Here is a 20903-nt window from a genome sequence, read left to right on the forward strand (position 1 = left end):
TCTCTCATAAATAAATAAAATCTTGGGATGCCTGGGTGGCTCAGCAGTTGAGTTCTTGCCTTCTGCCCAGGGCGTCATCCTGGGTCCAGGGATTGAGTCCCACATCAGGCTCCTGCATGGAGCCTGCTTCTCCCTCTGCCTATGTCTCTGCCTCTCTCTGTGTGTGCCTCTCATGAGTAAATAAATAAAATCTTTTAAAAAATAAAATAAAAAAAAATAATAATAAAATAAAATAAAATAAAATCTTTAAAAAAAAGAAGGAAAGAAAATAAATGAGTCAGAATTCATGGTTGAATAACAGCAATATGTCTCTTATAGCAGGAATCTGAAATTCAGATGCTTTGAAAGCCACACAGTTAACAGGCTTAGGTGGGTCTGGAGCCACTGAAGATTTCTTTTCGCAGCTCCCAAGCATTGTGTTGTCTAATAATGTGAGCTCAGGATGGCCAGATAACCTGACTTTTCAAGAGAAATCAGAAACACAGAAATAACCCATTTTCACATCTTGATAACTCATTCAAATTTTTCCTAAAATTGTGAGGGCTAGACCGGGACTAGTTTTAAGCTTGTTGGCTATTACTTTATCATCATTCTCTTAAATAATTTCCTCTATTGCTTTTCTCAGTTAGGCTTTTGATTTTTAAAAAATTAAGATTTTTTTTAAAGATTTATTTATTTATTTATTCAGAGAGAGAGAGGCAGAGACACAGGCAGAAGGAGAAGCAGGCTCCATGCAGGAAGCCTGATGTGGGACTTGATCCCAGGTCTCCAGGATCACACCCCGGGCTGTAGGCAGTGCTAAACTGCTGCGCCACTGGGGCTGCCCAAAATTTAAGATTTTATTTATTTATTCATAAGAGACACACAGAGAGAGGCAAGGATATAGGCGGAGGTAGAAGCAGGACTCCTGCAGGGACTCTGATGTGGAACTCCATCCCAGAACCCTTGGATCATGCCCTGAGCCAAAGTCATATGCTCAACCACTGAGCCATCCAGGAATCCCTTTTCTTTTTATTTTTAAATTAAATTTTTTGAATAATTAATACTGTGTATAGTTGTTTAAAAAGAAAACAATGCAGAAAAGTATAGAACTGTGGCTAAACTAGGGCCATTTTGTCCCCTCAAGGGACAAAAAAAAATTTTTTTTTTTGGTCACAACTAGAGGGTGCAATTAGCATCTAGTAGATTGAAGCTGCTACTAACCATCTATCCTGCATAGGACAGTCCCCCATAGCAAAGGATTATCTGCCCCAAAACATCAGTAGTGCTGAGGCTGAAACACCATCATGTAGTGTGAAAGCTACATCTCCCTCCTAATCATTCCTAAAGTAACCATTATTACCAGTTTGTGTACCTTTCCAGGAACCAATCATTGCATTCTTAACAGGTATAAGTTGTTGACAGGAATAGATTAGTTTTCTGTTCTGTTGGATCTCAAAGCTTTAGTTTTCTCTGTTGCTGAATGAAGAAAGAGTACCAGAAAGGCAAACGGCAAAAGCTGTCATTCTCCTGTGAAAGCTGAGGAGTTTGATACCTATCCTGACCCAGATAGAAAGCCAGCACCTCTGCCCCACAGAGGAAATCAGAGGAGCTAGCTGAAATGAACTGGTACCCTTTCCACTTTCTCACACCATAGTGTTATTGTCAAAGATCAATCCATAGCTCCTTTCTAGTAGCTTTATTTTTGTCCCCTGTGTCCTTTATGTGGCAGATTTAAACAAGAAAAATGAAGGGAAGTCAGGAACGGTAAAGAAGAGAAATAGAGGAAAGGTCAGAGTATGGTCTGTAAAATGATTATGTGCTGGCAGAGGGCAGGCTTGTTACATCCAAAGCCTTATCTTGCATATTCCTATTGTTCTGTTCTAGAGACCTGATCAGATTCAGCTTGGATAACTTCCCAGAAGACTTCATGGGTACTGTGTCCCCTGTAGTGCCTCACACTAGGAAGCCTATACTCTCTGATTATCTTTCCTTTTCTGATTGAGATTGATCAGTAGACTCAGGCATTGTCAACTTGATCCACCTCCCCATTCCACTTCTCTTGTAAAGCTTCCCATTAGCCTCACACTTAATAAAATGATGGTTCTTTTTTTTTTTTTATAAAGATTTTATTTATTCATGAGACACATAGAGAGAGACAGAGACATAGGCAGAGGGAGGTGCAGGCTCCCTGAGAGGAGCCCAATGCGGGACTCCATCCCAGGACTCTGGGATCATGCCCTGAGCTGAAGGCAGATGCTCAACCACTGAGCCACGCAGGTGTCCCATGATGATGGTTCTTAATCTTGGCTGCACATTGGAATCACCTCCGAAGGCTTAAAGAAAAATCCTGTAGGCCAGCCCAGGTGGCTCAGTAGTTTAGTGCCACCTTCAGCTCAGGGCGTGATCCTGGAGACCCGGGATCAAGTCCCACGTCCGGCTCCCTGCATGGAGCCTGCTTCTCCCTCTGCCAGTGTCTCTGCCTCTCTCTCTCCTCTCTCTGTGATTCTCATGAATAAATAAAATCTTTAAAAAAAAAATCCTGCAGGCCATGACCTCAACCAATTAAATTAAAATCTTGTGAATGAGGCCCAGGCATTGTGTTTTATGAGCTTTTTGGGTAATTCCAGTATGTTTTGGAAACAACTGACCTGATGGTTTTTTCACGGCCTTAACAAAATCATTCCTCAGATCCATTATTTCATTAGGGATAGCAAAACGAAATTTAATTATATCACTCCTCCCACATTTATTAGCTAAAACTTTTCCTTTGTCAACTCTCTTTGGCTTACTCTGACTATATAGTTCAAAAAGGACCAGCAGAATAGACATTTGGTTCATTCCCTTGATTTTCTCAGCTTTCGGATTGATGATTTGGTGCCCTGGTAACCTGTGAAGTTACTTAAGCAGTAAGATTTTCTTTGTGCCATTGTGAGCACATAGATTTTAACATAGTGGATGTTTCAAACGTGGTGGTGTTTTACTATTTATCGTTCCTTTTGATTCTCACATCATTCACTCCTTGGCCTGTGGGGGTTCCTTCATGCCTAAGGTTCTCACATAACCCCAGTAGTTTTTTTTATAGCTTCCTGGCTGTATAGAATTACCACGTATTCCAGGCTCATCTTGTACAGACATTTCTCTAAGGAACTCCAGTTCTTTCAGCAGAGGCCATGGCATTTGGAAACCACAATCTGGGTATTACCGGATGGATCATTGATTGCAGGCCTTACTGCTCACTAATTCTCTTCCTGGGAAAGGAATCTACCCTCTTCTTTTCATCAGTGCTTTGAGTTTTTATCTTCAATGACAGTGCTTTCCATTTTTAAAAGTTTTATTTGTTTTATTCCAAATCCATGTTTGTTTGTTTTTTTCATATAATTCTGAATTATATGCTTTGTGGTCCTTCTTGTGTGTTTCTTTCATGGTTCTTTTCAGAGATTATATTAATCTACTAGGGCGGCTATAACAAATACCAAAGACTCAGTGGTTTAAACAGTAGAAATTTATTTTCTCTAAATTCTGCAGACTAAAAATCCAAAATCAAGGTGTCAGCACGGCTAGTTTCTTCCAAGGCCTCTTCCCTTGGCTTTGTGTCTTTATATGGTTTTCTCTCTGTTGAGTGTGTCTGTGTCCCAGTCTCCTCGTCTTATAAGGTCACCAGTCCTATTAGATTAGGGCCTGACCTAATGACCTCATTTTAACTTAATTATCCCTTTAAAGACCCCCATCTCCAAATACAGCCACATTCTGAGGTCCTGGGAATTAGGGCTTCAACATATGGATTTGAGAGGGATACAATTTGGTCCATAACTGAGACCCTATGTAATCCTTGGGGGTATTAATTCTTCTGATTGTTCTATATGCTCACTCTCCCTTATAGTGATATGTTTCCTCATGTAGTTGGTAATTTTTTTATTGAGTTCATAATCAGAAAGCTTGTGTTATTTCGTGGGAGTCTCATAATACCTTAGGTTTTATTTATTTATTTTTTTAATTTTTATTTATTTATGATAGTCACACACAGAGAAAGAGAGAGGCAGAGGGAGAAGCAGGCTCCCCAGGAGCCGGACGTGGGATTCGCTAAACCGCTGCGCCACCCAGGGATCCCTACCTTAGGTTTTAAAAGAGCCCTAACAGAACAACTTTGCATATGGAAATCCTTATGCCCCAGGGATTTTGCCATTCTGGATCAATTTCATGGGAAATTTCTCAGGTTGGGAATCCCTCCCACAGGGAACTGTAAACTCACACTACTCATTTGCATGTGGCATAGACTTAGTGTTTTGTTTCCTCAGTGAAGAGTTGTTTACTTTTTCTACCCAGGCTCCAGGGTAGAGAGAAGTGATGAGCTTCTGCATTGCTTCTTGACCAGTAGCCTGATTTCTGGCCACTTTAATATGATCATGCAGCCCTCTGAGGATCCTAACTGTATACAGAAGTCTCAATTCCAGCCCCCCATCTCTTATGAATACAAAAGCTATATCTCCACAAACTGCCAACATCTAGACTGGTTAAATGAAACATGGTGTATTCCAACGGTGAAATACCATTGTCATGTGTAACCATGAAAAAGAATAAGACTTTTCTGTACCTACAGGGATACCTCATTTTATTATGCTCCACTTTATTGTACTTTGCAGATACAAAGCTGTTTTACAAATCGAAGGTTTAACAAGTCTATCACTGCTCATTCATTCTTTCTTTCTTTCCTTCTTTCTTCCTTCCTTCCTTCCTTCCTTCCTTCCTTCCTGTCTTCCTCTCTCCTTCCCTCCCTCCCTCCCTTTCTCCTCCTCCTTCCTCTTTCTTTCCTTCCTTCTTTTTTTCCTTCTTCCTTGAAGATTTTATTTATCTATTTGAGAGAGAGAGAGAGATAGTGAGAGAGAGGGCAGGTGAGGAGGGAGAGGGAGAAGCAGGGTCCCTGCTGAGCAGAGATCCCAGACATGGGGCAGTTGATCCCAGGACTCTGAGATCATGACCTGAGCCAAAGGCAGATGTTTAATTAACTGAGCCACCCAGGTGCCCTTCTTTTTTTTTCTTTTTTTTTTTTAAGAGAACAGATCTACATTTTTATTTAACTTTTCAGTAAGTTTAAATCCTTGAGGGGTATAGCATCACATGATTCCATGGCCAATGGCCTTAGCGGGAAAGTTCTTGGGAATGTGGTACAAACCATGCTACTGTTTCCATGAGCAAGAGTTACTTTTCCTCACATTACTGTTTTTGTTCCGTTTGCCACAAGAGTCGCTGTGCTGTTCTTTGCTTCATACCCATAAGCACATCTCTTCCCTAGACAGAATTCAGTTTCATGTGGAGCGTAAACACTTCCAATTTTAAGAAGAGCTGTCTGCTCCCTCTTGTTCCAGAGAAAAATAGCCTTGGACCACAGCCTTCCAAACATATTTGTCAACTTAGGAGTCCTGTTCCCAGCAGGCTCCACAGGCTTCAAGGTGGCAAAAAAAAGTTTTGCTGCCATTTTTCTCTTCTTTTTTTTTTTTTTTTTTTTTTTAAGATTTTATTTATTTATTCATGAGAGAAAGAGAATCAGAGACACAGGCAGAGGGAGAAGCAGGCTCCATGCAAGGAGCCCAATGCGGGACTCGATCCATGGAATCCGGGATCAGGCCCTGAGCCAAAGGCAGATAATGAGCCACCCAAGTGTCCCTGGTGCCATTTTTTTCAAACAATATTTGCTCACCTCATGTCTCTGGGTCACATTTGGGTAAAACTTGGCAACATTTCAAATTTTTTCATTATTACTATATTAGTTATAGTGATCTGTGATCAGTGATTACAACTCACTGAAAGCTCACTTGATGGTTAGCATTTTTTAGCCAAAAAAAAATATTTTAAAGTTAAGGTAAATACATTGTTTTTAGACAAAATGCTATCGCACCCTTAATGGATAACAGCATAGCATAAACATAACTTTTATATGCACTAGGAAGCCAAAAAAAATCATTTGTTCACTTTATTGCAATATTCACTTTATTGCAGTGGTTTGGAATCAAACCCACAATATCTCTGAGGTATGACTGTTTTGATGTGGAAAAGATCTAAATGAAAGAAGCAAATGCAGTTTTCTATAATTCACATAAGTATAATAGTATGTGCATTTATTTAAATGCATAAAATATCTCTGAAAGAATTCATAAAAAGCTAGTAACGTCGGCTGCCTCTGAAGAAGAGAGAAATGAAAGAGACTTACTTGAAATTTCACTATACAAATGTCTATTTTTTTAGTAAAATACATTTGTAATAATGCAGTTTCTAGTTCTTTGGTTGTGTGCTCACCTCTCTAGTTTTGAGTTCCCTCTTAATTTTTGGTATCTGGGAATTTCTCTTTTAGTCTCTGATTTTTTTTTTTTTTTTTTGACTGGTGTAATTTTTTAAAATCAAGAATGTCTATGTATTCAAAACAAAAGAGGAATCAATAGTAGCTTCATTTACCCTCTTACCAGAAGTCTAAAGCTTCCATATAGAGATACTTATTTTGTAATTGACAGAAGCCTGAGTTTCTTTCCATGTCCAGAATTTCAATGTAACCCTTCCTTCTGTATTGTTACGTTAATATAGTCTTAGTTGGCCTGTCCTCTTTCAAAAGCCTGTTTTCTTCCCCATCTCAGGCCTGCTGAAGTTTGCTGATGATCTTGGCATGGGAGGTGCCAAAACACAGACCATCTCCCTTGGCCAAGGCCAAGGCTCTATTGCTGCCAAAATGATCAATGCTGCCATCACAGATGGGACCTGGGTAGTGTTACAGAACTGCCACCTAGCCACGAGCTGGATGCCCACACTGGAGAAGATCTGTGAGGAGGTGATTATTCCTGAAAGCACCAATATCAGTTTCAGGTGAGGGGCCACCCCATCACTGCCTGTTTCTGGGCCCCAACCTTGAGCTCCAGATGTCATGTTGGTGGCTGGGAATGTAAAGGTGAACAAATACAGTTCTGCATTAAAGAAGTTCTCAGTTTAGCAGAGGACAGAGCACAGATGAGTGATGTTGACGCTATGCAGTACCTACTATACTTGATTGAACAAGAACCAAAGAGCACAGAAAAGGGAAGAGAAAGTTAGGGAATGCCGGGAGGCCTGACAGTTGCCTGGGGTTTTGAAAGATGAATAGGATTTTGCCAGGAAGGACATTTCAGGCAGAAGGGACAGCATTTATAACAGCAAAAACATGTATAAAGAAAACACTGAGACGTTATTCCATGGGGCATATGCTGTGAGACGTTGGAAAATGTAATATGAGACATGTCTAGAAAGGTAGATTAAATGTTAGCAAATCTGATTTTTACAAACTGTCTTGAAAAAAAAACCTTACTTGCAATGTAGGCACCATTGTCCATATTGCTCTATCCTAGATTTCTTGGGCCCTGTGGAATTTTAATCAATATTGGAAATAGCTACTTGTTTTTGTGAACTTTAAGCCCAGCAACACTGGGCCTCAGTTTTTGCATATACAGAATGACGAGATAACCCAGATAGACTCAAACCCCTTTTCAACTCAAATACTCTCCTATTCCAGGCCAAGGGTCAGCAAACTATGGCCTGTGGACCAATAGGTGGCCTGCTACCTATTTGTGTATGGCTTATAAACTAAGAAGAGTTTTTATATTTTTTAATAGAAAAAAAAATCAAAACAAGAGTATTTCATGACACATGAAAATTAAATGAAATTCAAATTTCAATGTCCATATAGTTTTATTGAAATGCAGACATGCTTATTCATATACTGACTGCTTTCACATTAAGTAGTCATGACTGAGACCATATGGCCTGCAGAGCCTACAACATTTACTCTTTGTAAAGAGTAAATCTCTTTCTTTTACAGGAAAAGTTTGCCAACTCCTGTCCTAGGCCACAAAGGTTGCTGGTCATTTTCATCTTAGTCAAGTCTCCCTGAAAACAGGAAAAGTGTTTGGTGTTTATCGACAAAGCCAGATTAGGCCATAGTTTATTATATTCATGTAAGACTCATAAAATTCATAGAAGAGTTTAAGGGGGATCCATTAGTTTCAGGCATTCTCTCTGGTTTAGGGGATGCCTGGGTGGCTCAGTGGTTGAGCATCTGCCTTTAGCTTGGGGCATGGTCCTGGGGTCCTGGGATTGAGTCCTGCATCAGGCTCCTTGCAGGGAGCTTTCTTCTCCCTCTGCCTTTATCTCTGCTTCTCTGTGTCTTTCATGAATAAATAAATAAAATCTTAAAAAAAAAAACTCTATCTGGTTTGAAATGGTGAGTTGACTAATTATAATCAATGACACACTCAATGAACAAAAGAAATTATTTGTGCTGACATTAAGGTTTTCCATACTATGGTCCTAATCCAAAAGTCATTACCTCGGGTACCTGCAGGAGCCAGGAATATAACATACAAGAGTAAAGAGGACAGGTGAAAGATATCTTGCAGTTCCCACAATATGGTAGCAATCATCACATGGGCAGTCAGCCTTGCTGTTGGACATCAGCGGAGAGATGCAGGGATGGTGGTGAACTAGAAGCCCATGCCCTTTAGAGAAGACCAGTGACTACCTAGTGCCAAGTACTCAATGTGGGCCCCTTATGATCAGATTTTCTGAGTATTTTAAAGGGAAAGTGGGAATCTAGTTGTTTTTTTTTTTTTTTAAGCCCTAGATTTTTAAAACTTGGCAACTACATCAAAACTATGTTATAGGCATCGTGTTGACTTGCATGATATGAGCTAAACATCACCTAACTGCAGCCTGAAGTCAGACCTTGGGCTACCTGTTTATGTCCTCTTCCCTCCCTCCCTGGCCACTCCTGGGGTGCCAGCTGTAGTACCTGGGCATCATAGATGCCTAGCAAGGGAGGAATATGGTGTGGCATTCAAGACAGGGCCTTTGGAGTCAAGGAGCTCTGAGTTCACATCCCATGTCAATAGTTTCTAAGCGGTGTGTCTTTGAAAAACCCACTTGACCTCTGCATGCCTTCATTTCCTCACTGGTACAAGCGGATAGCTAATCCTTTCACATATGGTGGCTGTGAGGATTAAAGTGAAGGAAGGGACGTATGTCAAATTCTTAGCATGGGGTTTGGCATCTAGTAGTACCTAATAAACGGTAGCTATTATTTTTTGTTATTGTTTTTCAATATAACATTACATTGCTCTAAATAGTTAGGTCTGTTGTTCTTCCAGGCTCTGGTTAACCAGCTATCCATCAGAGAAATTTCCAGTCAGCATCCTCCAAAATGGGATCAAAATGACCAATGAGCCCCCCAAAGGGCTCAGGGCCAACCTTTTGCGCTCCTTCCTCAATGACCCCATCTCAGACCCTGTGTTCTTCCAAAGCTGTACGAAGGCAGTCATGTGGCAAAAGCTGTTGTTTGGCCTTTGTTTTTTCCATGCCATTGTTCAAGAGAGGAGGAACTTTGGACCTCTAGGTAAGAGATGACAGTGTACCTTGGCTGCTGGGGCACAGAGCACAGACAGGTGTAGGTGTATGTTCAGGTTTGTAAGGTTGGGCTGCTTCTGACATTATCAATAGCATTGAAATGACCCACCTCAATGTATTTTCAGCTCTTCTTTTGGGTTACACAAGGAGGCAAACAGACCTCTTGGTGATTTTCTCTGAGTATTCTCTTTCCTTCTACCACTATGTCATAGCCCCCATTAGCTCCACAGACTACCTGACCACTGAGGGGTGCAGGGATGAGATAGTCAGAGGAGGGGGAGGGGGCACTGCCTCTGCATCTGCGTTTCACACACCACATTCTCTCACCCGTGCCAGATATCTAAAAATCCATGTAATCGTTTGGCTTGCAACCAACTGGCCAGTTGTGTTTTGTGTGCCAGAACATGAATTTTATTATTTTGTTATATTTTTTATTTAAATGTAAATGTTCAGGAGGAAATTAAACATCTCTGTTGAACACAGGTCCCACCGTACACTGCTGTCTTCCCCCATGCCCAGTTATTTCACACATTTATGCCACTTTCCCAGACCTACTGGACATTTATTATTTATACCCTTGAAAATACAAGTGGTAGTTTCTTCAAGGCCTGGCCATCCCATGTTCCCATGAGCACAATAAGGGGAATTCTCAAAGCTGACTTAGTTCTGTTGCCAAATCATAGATACTACTCCCTAGCTATGCTTTAGTGTTATTTTTGGAACTCTGTGCATTACCACAGTATTCCAGCCAGAGTGAATAATTCTCATTCCACAAATCCCAGGACATTAACATCTACCTTAACAAATGGAGATATCCATAAGGAAATTGATTTTAGAATGGATGTTTTCTCAGGAAGAATGGCTCCCACATTGGCAGTAAATGTCAAGGCTAATAGTTGGCCTGGTGCTTGATATTCATGGAGCTGAAAGAGGCTCCTGATCCATAATGATGCTTAACTGTACAGCTCTGTCTGTGAGTGGAAATTATGAGCTCTTGGCAATAAGCCTCTAATTCTTCTATGCTTTGTGCAGGTTGGAATATTCCTTATGAATTCAACGAATCTGACCTAAGGATTAGTATGCAGCAGGTCCAGATGTTTCTGAATGACTACAAGGAGGTGCCATTTGATGCTCTAACTTACCTGACAGGTATTTATGGGAGGAGTCTTTTCTAGTTATAAATCTCCAGTATCCTGCTCCACCCCTCTACTCTTCTGATCACATCTCCATTCATTTATTTACTCACTCATTCTTTCTTTCAACAAACATTGAGCTCTTATGCCAGTCACCATGCCGGATATTGTAAAAAACTAAGACATGGGCCGCCCCGGGTGGCTCAGCAGTTTAGCGCCACCTTTGGCCCAGGGCATGATCCTGGAGACCTGGGATTGAGTCCCACATAGGGTTTCCTGAATGGAGCCTGCTTCTCCCTCTGCATGTGTCTCTGCCTCTCTCTCTCTCTCTCTCTCTCTCTCTGTGTGTGTGTGTGTGTGTGTGTCTCATGAATAAATAAATAAATAAATAAATTTAAAAAATAAAAATAAACCTGACTCTAAAAAAAAAAAAGAAACTAAGACACAATTTCTAATTTCAACTGGTGGCTCACAGTCTAAAAGGAAAATATATACATAAAGAAATAAATGACAGGGGCACCTGGGTGGCTCAGTCATTGAGGCATCTGCCTTCAGCTTGGGCTTGTGCCATCATACTGGGGTCCTGGGATCAAGCCCAGGCTCCCTGCTCAATAGGAAGTCTGCTTCTTCCTCTGCTTCTGCCCCTCCCTCCACTCAGGCTCTCTCTGTCTCTTTCAAGTAAATAGGTAAAATCTTTTTTTTTTTTTTTTAATTCATGAGAGACATAGAGAGGCAAAGACAGGCAGAGGTAGGGACACCTAGGTGGCTTAGTGGTTGAGCATCGGCCTTCTGCTCAGGGTGTGATCCCGGAGCCCTGGGATCGAGTCCCACATCAGGCTCTCCACAGGGAGCTTGCTTCTCCCTCTGCCTATGCCTCTGCCTCTCTCTCTCTCTGTGTGTGTCTCTTATGAAAAAATAAAATAAAATCTTAAAAAAAAAAAAAGATATAGGCAGTGCACCTCCCCATGGGGAGCCTGATACAGGACTTATCCCAGGATCCTGGGATCTTGACCTGAGCCAAAGGCAGACACTTAACCACTGAGCCACCCAGGAGGCCCAGTAAAATCTTTTTTAAAAATGATTTTAAAAAGGAATAAATGACAATAAATAAAAAAATAAACGACAAATAGATAAATGACAATACAGTGGTAAGTTCAACAAGAGAAATATTTATAAAGTAGAAAGATAGCACAATAATTAAATTTCAGGGATGGGGTAGGGGACGATCATGGAAAACTTCCTGAAGGCATAAAAAATGAGTTTTGAGGGATGAATAGGAGCTTACAAGTAGAAGAAGAAAATAGGGTAGGCAGGGGGAAGGAAGAAGGAGAGCATTGCCAGCAGAGGTACCCTAAGGTGAAAACAGCACTTGCCATTTTGTATTAAAGCTAGTGACCTTTTATTAGTCACCCAATATATACGAGTACATAATATGGAAGAATGTAAATGTATAAAACATGGTTGCTTCCCTCAAGGAACACATCATGTAACCCCAGAGATAAGAGATAAAATATAGATGGGCTAAGTGAGTGGAATACCATGGCCAAAGGTCAAAATGCATCTCAGTAGGAAAACCTCCGGCATTTTCAAGATTATACATAAGCTCCTTCCTCCGCTCCATACATTGAGGAGTTTGGATCCTTTCCCCAATCGTGCAGCAGGCACTCTATATACACAATCATCATATTCAGTCTCCATAGCAACCTTGTGAGCTTCGTGTTAGTGACCCCATTTTATAGCTGATGAGATTCAGACTTGAGAGCAGTGGTTCTCAACCAAAGGTAGTTTTGCCCTCCAGGGGACATTTGACAATGTCTGGAGACATTTTTGGCTATCACAACTAAATAGAGGTGGTACTGGGTAGAGGTCAGGGATGCTGCTAAACATGCGTCATTGTCTTACAATGCATAGGACAGCCCCCCTCCACACAGAAATATCCAGTTCAACATGTTAATAGTGCTAAGATTGAGAAATTTTGATTTAGAGTGATTAAGTTCAGTTGTAAAAGGTCACACAGACCTTAACGTGGCACAGTGTTCCCTAAACCAGAACCCCAAGTGACACACACAACATAAATTCAGTGGATATAATTATCTATCAGGGGCAGAGCTGGCAAAAGCTCCATCAACTTTTGATGCCACGTCTCAGGACATACTTGTGTGGTCACTGCCACAGGGATAGCACTGAAGGACTCATGCCAGGAATTAAATGCACAAGAACTTGCCTCTCACACCCTGCCCCCTACAAGGGACCTAGAGAAGTGTAGCCTGTCTATATGCATGGAAGGCAAGAAAAACCAGACATAGATGATCATCAGAACTCTGTATTGACACTAATCAAAGAGACAGATCTCGGGGCACCTGGGTGGCTCAGTTGGTTAAGCATCTATCTGCCTTTGGCTCAGGTCATGATCCCTGCTCATGCTCTCTTTCTTTTTCTTTTTTTAATTTCTTTTTATTGGAGTTCAATTTGCCAACATACAGCATAACACCCAGTGCTCATCCCATCAAATGCCCCCCTCAGTGCCCATCACCCAGTCACCCCAACCCCCCACCCACCTCCTTTTCCACCTCCCTTTGTTCATTTCCCAGAGTTAGGAGTCTCTCATGTTCTGTCTCCCTCTCTGATATTTCCCACTCATTTTCTCTCCTTTCCCCTTTATTCCCTTTCACTATTTTTTATATTCCCTAAATGAATGAGACCATATAATGTTTGTCCTTCTCCAATTGACTCATTTCACTCAGCATAATACCCTCCAGTTCCATCCACATCGAAGCAAATGGTGGGTATTTGTCGTTTCTAATGGCTGAGGAATATTCCATTGTATACATAGACCACATCTTCTTTCCCACTCATTTTTCGATGGACACCGAGGCTCCTTCCACAGTTTGGCTATTGTGAACATTGCTGCTATAAACATCGGGGTGCAGGTGTCCCGGCATTTCACTGCATCTGTATCTTTGGGGTAAATCCCCAACAGTGCAAATGCTGGGTCATAGGGCAGATCTATTTTTAACTCTTTGAGGAACCTCCACACAGTTTTTCAGAGTGGCTGTACCAGTTCACATTCCCACCAACAGTGCAACAGGGTTCCCCTTTCTCCACATCCTCTCCAGCCTTTGTTGTTTCCTGTCTTGTTAATTTTCCCCATTCTCACTGGTGTGAGGTGGTATCTCACTGTGGTTTGGATTTGTATTTCCCTGATGGCCAGTGATGCGGAGCATTTTCTCATGTGCTTGTTGGCCATGTCTGTGTCTTCCTCTGTGAAATTTCTGTTCATGTCTTTTGTCCACTTCATGATTGGATTGTTTCTTGGGTGTTGAGTTTAATAAGTTCTTTATAGATCTTGGATACTAGCCCTTTATCTGATATATCATTTGCAAATGTCTTCTCCCATTCTGTAGGTTGTCTTTTAGTTTTGTTGACTGTTTCTTTTGCTGTGCAGAAGCTTATCTTGATGAAGTCCCAATAGTTCATTTTTGCTTTTGTTTCTTTTGCTTTCATGGATGTGTCTTGTGAGAAGTTGCTGTGGCCAAGTTCAAAAAGGGTGTTACCTGTGTTCTCTTCTAGGATTTTGATGGAATCTTGTCTCACATTTAGATCTCTCATCCATTTTGAGTTTATCTCTGTGTATGGTGTAAGAGAATGGTCTAGTTTCATTCTTCTGCATGTGGCTGTCCAATTTTCCCAGCACCATTTATTGAAGAAACTGTCTTTTTTCCAGCGGATAGTCTTTCCTCCTTTGTCGAATATTAGTTGACCATAAAGTTGAGGGTCCACTTCTGAATTCTCTATTCTGTTCCATTGATCTATGTGTCTGTTTTTTTTTTTTTTAAGATTTATTTATTTATTTATTTATTTATTTATTTATTTATTTATGATAGACATAGAGGCAGAAATACAGGCAGAGGGAGAAGCAGGCTCCATGCCAGGAGCCCAATGCGGGACTCAATCCCAGGACTCCAGGATTGCTAAGGATTACAAAAACCTCATCTGATAGAATGGAATCAACTTAGGGTATCTATAGCACAGTAAAGTCTGGTTTGTAGAGAACTACTTTCCCATTCCCTTCCATTCACAGGCTCCAAGTCTCCCAAAGCAAAGAACTCCTACTCCAAGAACTTTTGTACCTAGAGATACTTAAAACTGTTAAGCTGTCAGAGCAGCAGGGTGCCTGAGACTCTGCCCCCCCCCCACAAACCCCAACAGGCAGCCATCCTTAGCGATCTTGGGGTGGAGTCTTTTGGGTTTTCTATGTACAGTATCATGTCATCTGCGAAGAGGGACAGTTTGACTTCTTCTTTGCCAATTTGAATGCCTTTTATTTCTTTTTGTTGTCTGATTACTGAGGCTAGGACTTCTAGTACTATGTTGAATAGCAGTGGTGAGAGTGGACATCCCTGTCTTGTTCCTGATCTTAGGGGAAAGGCTCCCAGTGTTTCCCCATTGAGAATGAGATTTGCGGGATCCCTGGGTGGCGCAGCGGTTTGGTGCCTGCCTTTGGCCCAGGGCGCGATCCTGGAGACTCGGGATCGAATCCCACATCAGGCTCCCGGTGCATGGAGCCTGCTTCTCCCTCTGCCTATGTCTCTGCCTCTCTCTCTCTCTCTCACTGTGTGCCTATCATAAATAAATAAATAAATAAATAAAGAGAATGAGATTTGCTGTGGGCTTTTTGTAGATGGCTTTTAAGATGCTGAGGAATGTTCCTTCTATCCCTACACTCCCAAGAGTTTTGATCAGGAATGGATGCTGTATTTTGTCAAATGCTTTCTCTGCATCTATTGAGAGGATCATATGGTTCTTGTTTTTTCTCTTGCTGATATGATCAATCACATTGATTGTTTTATGAGTGTTGAACCAGCCTTGCATCCTGGGGATAAATTCCACTTGGTCATGGTGAATAATCTTCTTAATGTATTGTTGGATCCTATTGGCTAGTGTCTTATTGAGAATTTTTGCCATGTTCATCCCTGTTCATCAGGGATATTGATCTATAATTCTCCTTTTTGGTGGGGTCTTTGGTTTTGGAATTAAGATGGTGCTGGCTTCATAGAACGAGTTTGAAGTATTCCATCTCTTTCTATCTTTCCGAACAGCTTTAGTAGAATAGGTATGGGTTCTTCTTTAAATGTTTGATAGAATTCCCCTGAGAAGCCATCTGGCCCTGGACTTTTGTGTCTTGGGAGGTTTTTGATGACTGCTTCAATTTCCTCCCTGGTTATTGGCCTATTCAGGTTTTCTATTTCTTCCTGTTCCAGTTTTGGTAGTTTGTGGTTTTCCAGAAATTCATACTCTCTTTCTGTCTCTGTCTTTCTCACTCTTTCTCTCTATCTTAAATAAATAAATAAATACAATCTTTAAAAAACAAAAACAGAGAGCTAGGTCTCATTTGGACCGTGGTTATCAAATTAGATGTCAATACATTCTTAATCTGACACCCTCAGCCTTTTAGCAGGGAGAGTAGAGACCTTAGAAGAGACAAGAGCACATATTGGTCCTGTAGGAACTTATGTTCTTACTACTAGAATAGGCATATAAGTAGCTATAAAGAAATGCACCTCCCTAAACAAACATAAAACCTAAAGCCTGTAAGGGTACCTCCTGGAAGAAAATTTGCTGACAAAGAAGTGCACCATCACCCTGTGCCTGAGACTTACCTTCACTTGGGTTCTCTCTTGGGTACCATCTAGCTCTATCATACTGACTTCAGTGAGGGAAAACCAGTGTTTCTTTAATGTTATATTTTAATTCTTGTATTTAATATAGTGCTATCAAAAACTTATTTATAGATGGGACAGGCTGTAATGTTCTAAAGACCTGGAAAAGTCTACAGAGAAAGCCTCAGAAATGTAGATGGTCTGGCCTAAGGCAAAACAGCTTCTGACAGGGCTCAAATTACTCAATAAGTATGAGCTTCCCCTGAGACCCTTACTTCTCCCTTAACGAACCACCCAGATCATCCTTCTAGGCATTTAGACCCTTCCAAAACCAAGAGAAGCTGAGGCCTCTTGCCCCAAACTTGGGTCATACTTCTTGTTTCTTGTCTGTAGACCTGCGTCTTCCTGGAATGGTTGGAATTGGAAATGAGTCCATCATTCACACACACTATACACACAGATGTGTTTCCTCCTTGCAGACTAGTGTGTTGTCCATAACTACAAAATACCAGGTGGCACCCACACACTGTGGAATCTGGACCAGCTAGAAAATACATCATGGGGTTAGTGAGAAGGATTTGATGTGGCTTCCAAAGAATTACCTAATTCTTTTTGTAGAAAACTGAGCGTAGAAAACCTGAGTTTCAGATAATGATATTAATGAAGGGAGTGGAGTATTCCAAAGCAGAATGTATGGGATAATGTCAATTTTCTAAAATATTTTTATTTGTAATAGCTATAATAAACAGAATGCTTTCTATGTGCTAAGCATTGTGCGAAACGTTTTATAAGCTTTATTAATCACAACCTTGTAAGATAGGTACTGCAATTAACTCTACTTCTTGATGGATGAGAAACTGTTGGAATTGGAATCCAGGACTGTCTCATGCTAAAGTGCTTGCCCTGAACCACCTTTCTGTAATGGCTTTCATGTATGTATACACACATGCACACATACATGTAGAAGAGGCCTAAATGTTTATAGTTACCTCTGGTGGAATTATTGGTGATTGTATAGTTTTTATTTCAGTTTATTTCTGCTTCCTAAATGGTGAACAGGTACTATTTTTGTAGCAAACATAATACCAAAAAGGCCTGGTGTCATCCCAAGGTAAGCATTAGTTTTAGCAACTCTGTATCTCAGCAGAGTTCCTTAGCTGGAAGAATCCTGTTTTAGGTAGCAACCAAGTTCATTATGACCTTTCTGGAGCTCAACTTCTTCCTGTTGGTTATCTCCAGGGGAATGTAATTACGGAGGCAGAGTGACTGATGACAAAGACAGGCGTCTCCTGCTGTCCCTTCTGTCCACGGTCTACTGTAAGGAAATTGAGCAAGATCATTACTATATTGCTCCTGGAGACACTTACTACATCCCTCCTCATGGCTCCTACCAGGTGAGGGGCTCTGCAATCCCCATGTGGCCAGGGGCTGAAGTGTAGGCAAGGAGGGCCCAGGGATAGCCTTGGGCTTCCTGATTTAGGTCCATAAGCTATTTCCAATATTCCAAAAAGCCTCTAAGAGAGACATCATTACTGTTTAATGAAAACTGGGTATTTTATGGATAAGTCCTTCTCAAAATATGAAGTTCATCTTGGACAGTTAAGAGGAAAGATGGCTAAGATGAGGCCTTACTAGTAAATAGGCTGGAAATTGGTACTTGAAAACAAAGGTTCAGGAGGGGAAAGGACAGAAAAACTGGACGGAAGAATGGGACCAGGAAGAAGAAAACTGGAAACCTATAAGAGATTGAAAAGGGCTTTCTTTTATTGAGCGCCTATTACATGCCAAGGCCTACCCCTCTGTAACTTCACTTATCTTCTCATTTACGGATAGGGAAACTGGTGATCAAATCACACAATTCGTTTGCAATAGAACTATGATCTGAACCCAGTTGTGTCTGAGTGCAAAGCCAGAACTATGGGGGGAACAGGGAGAGGCTAGGGGTAGGAGAGGAGATACTCAGACCTCTAGCTTCATACTCACTCCCCAGAAAACCATATGAGGAAGAGCTTGGAGTGTGGACGAGGGGAGAGGAGTGGTGTGTGCGGCAGTGAGCAGGCGTGGCCCATGTTACCAATCCATTATGATTCTTTCTTGGGTTAGGTCCAGCCAAGCCCTGAGTGATCTCTGAGTTTTGTTTAAATTTTTTTTTTTTTAATTTTTTATTTATTTATGATAGTCACAGAGAGAGAGAGAGAGAGAGAGGCAGAGACATAGGCAGAGGGAGAAGCAGGCTCCATGCACCGGGAGCCTGATGTGGGATTCGATCCCGGGTCTCCAGGATCGCGCCCTGGGCCAAAGGCAAGCGCCAAACCACTGCGCCACCCAGGGATCCCTCTGAGTTTTGTTTAACTGAAGATTTCCTTTCCAGTCCTATATAGACTATCTCAGGAACCTACCCATCACAGCCCACCCAGAAGTCTTTGGCCTCCATGAGAATGCTGACATCACCAAGGATAACCAGGAAACCAACCAGCTGTTTCAAGGGGTGCTGCTGACCCTCCCTAGGCAGTCAGGAGGGAGTGGCAAGTCCCCTCAGGTAACCAGGCTTGGGGCAGGAGACATAATTCCATTTTCCAGGAAGTTTTCCACCTGGTAGTCACACAGGATTGTGGCTGATGACCAGGAAGGTAGAAAAGTAGACATCTGGCAGACCCCTGAGGGAGGGTATGGGTGTTCAGGTCTTCCTGCTGAGAGGCCTTAAATACAGACCTAGAAGAACACCAGTGTTTCCAGACTGTCAGCAGCTCCTGTATACCCCTCATGATTCGTTGCTATACCTATATATCATCTATACTCCATTTACATAATGTTTAAACCTAAATCTCTTTTGCTTAAAAACATTTTAAAAACTGCAAATTATTACCATAAACGGAAACCCAATGTCATTCCCATAAAGTCACAACAGCCACAAAAAGAAAGCTAAATGGTTATTAGGTTCTTCACAGATGATGTTGCTGAGGCCCTGCTGGCTCTTGTGGAAAGGGGAAGATCAGCCAATGTTACAGAGCATTTAATTAGCACTGATCTGAGACTTTGTCCTTGAGAAGAATGAGAAGGGAAAGGTGGCTTAAACTTGAAAAGAGAGTGACTTTCTCACTATGTGATTCAACACGATTTGCTCCATGTCCTAGAAACACCTAGAATCATTTTGAGTGCCTTTCATGGTTAGTCCATGCTTTATGAAGCACAGACCCATCCCACCATCCTCAGTCTACAGCTGGGGGTGAAATGAGCCCAGTGAGAGGAAGAGACCTGCTTCAAAGCATTCATCAACTCAGAGGCTCAGCCAGACCCAGGGCCATGATCTCCTGATGCCACCACACCCTCTTCTTTCCTATTCTTCCTGTCCCTTCCCCACCTTCTGAGCTACCCCATGTTCAAGCCCTCTCAGCTATAGATTTCTCTTGATTTGGCTCATAGTGCCATAAGTGAGAATAGGTATGAAGATAAAGCAGCCTGCCTGGTCTCAGTGGGAAGAGGGAAGAGGGAAGGAAGTGTGTGTTCCAAGCCTCTCAGATCCACAGGATAGCAGAGCTCTCTGTCTCTGCCACACCCAGGTCCTACTTCCTCCTTGTTCCTCTAGGCCTGTCCCCTCTTCACTTGGCCAACTCTCATTGCCCTGGCCCATTCTTGTTCAGTGTTAAGGAATGACCTACTGCCTTCCCAGGTATCCTATCCTGTCACTGGCACTGAGCAAGAGATCTGTACTGTGAGCTGGTCCAAAGACACTGGCTGAGGTTGCTGTGGGAGATGGTCTCCTAGGGCTAACCTTAAAGACAGGAGGAGTTTGGCAGGATTCAGTGCTGCCCTGAGGCTATCTGGCTGAGCAGGAATTCCCTGCTCAGCCCTCAGGCACTTGCTTCAGGATAGGGCTCTCATTACTCTACTTTTTTACTTTCTGAGCCAAAAGGTGATGCCTTCCTAAAGACCAGTAGAGAGGTGAGGGACCTCCTTTCCCCCAGGCAGAACTGGCTTCTGTAGGAGAGTCCCAGAAAGGTCATACAGACTGTGATTAAAAAGACTAATGCTCATTGGTTCAGGTTTACCCAGACAAAACCACAGCGCACAGTCCTGGTTTCTTATTCACCTCTCTACTGTCTGTACTTTAAGGAAGTGGTTGAGGAGCTGGCCCAGGACATACTCTCCAAGCTACCCAATGACTTTGACCTGGAAATGGTTGTGAATTTGTACCCTGTGGTCTATGAGGAATCCATGAACACTGTCCTAAGGCAGGAACTCATCAGATTCAACAGGTGGGTCAGGTGGTCTTACTTGGACCCTGGGAGTTGGAGTGTAAGGGTATGATCTAATGGCAGTAACTGATGTGTACCCTTGATTAGGATTGCTGTGCAGAGGAAGTGGTCTGCCCCACCCATAGGGAGGTCTATAAATAGGGCCATCCCAGTGTGTGTTCACTTACAGTTAAATCGTATTTTCTCTTCATTCTCTCCCACTCATTAATATGGCACCTGCAAAGTCAGATTAAAACAAATACTTGGGATGCCTGGGTGACTTAGTGGTTGAGGGTCTGCCTTCAGCTCAGGTCGCGATCCTGAGGTCCCAGGATCGAGTCCTGCATCTGGCTCCCCTCAGGGATCCTGCTTCTCCCTCTGCCTATGTCTCTGCCTCGGTCTCTGTGTCTCTCATGAAAAAAATAAATAAATAAAATCTTAAACAAAAACAATACCAAACAGGCTAATAGTAAAAGTAA

The 20903-nt window shown here is 42.0% G+C and overlaps 1 protein-coding gene across 1 annotated transcript in view; it reads left to right on the forward strand.

Moving 5' to 3' along the window:
• DNAH3 (dynein axonemal heavy chain 3) overlaps nt 1-20903 on the forward strand; it is a 167261-nt gene that overhangs the window by 141086 nt on the left and 5272 nt on the right. Inside the window, exons 53-58 of the mRNA XM_041749430.1 lie at nt 6606-6831; nt 9141-9385; nt 10429-10545; nt 17429-17583; nt 18561-18728; nt 20303-20445. Of these exons, the coding sequence (XP_041605364.1) occupies nt 6606-6831; nt 9141-9385; nt 10429-10545; nt 17429-17583; nt 18561-18728; nt 20303-20445 (1054 nt within the window). The remainder of the gene's footprint in view (nt 1-6605; nt 6832-9140; nt 9386-10428; nt 10546-17428; nt 17584-18560; nt 18729-20302; nt 20446-20903) is intronic.

Source organism: Vulpes lagopus, chromosome 3, assembly GCF_018345385.1.
Source record: "Vulpes lagopus strain Blue_001 chromosome 3, ASM1834538v1, whole genome shotgun sequence".
Lineage (NCBI taxonomy): Eukaryota > Metazoa > Chordata > Mammalia > Carnivora > Canidae > Vulpes > Vulpes lagopus.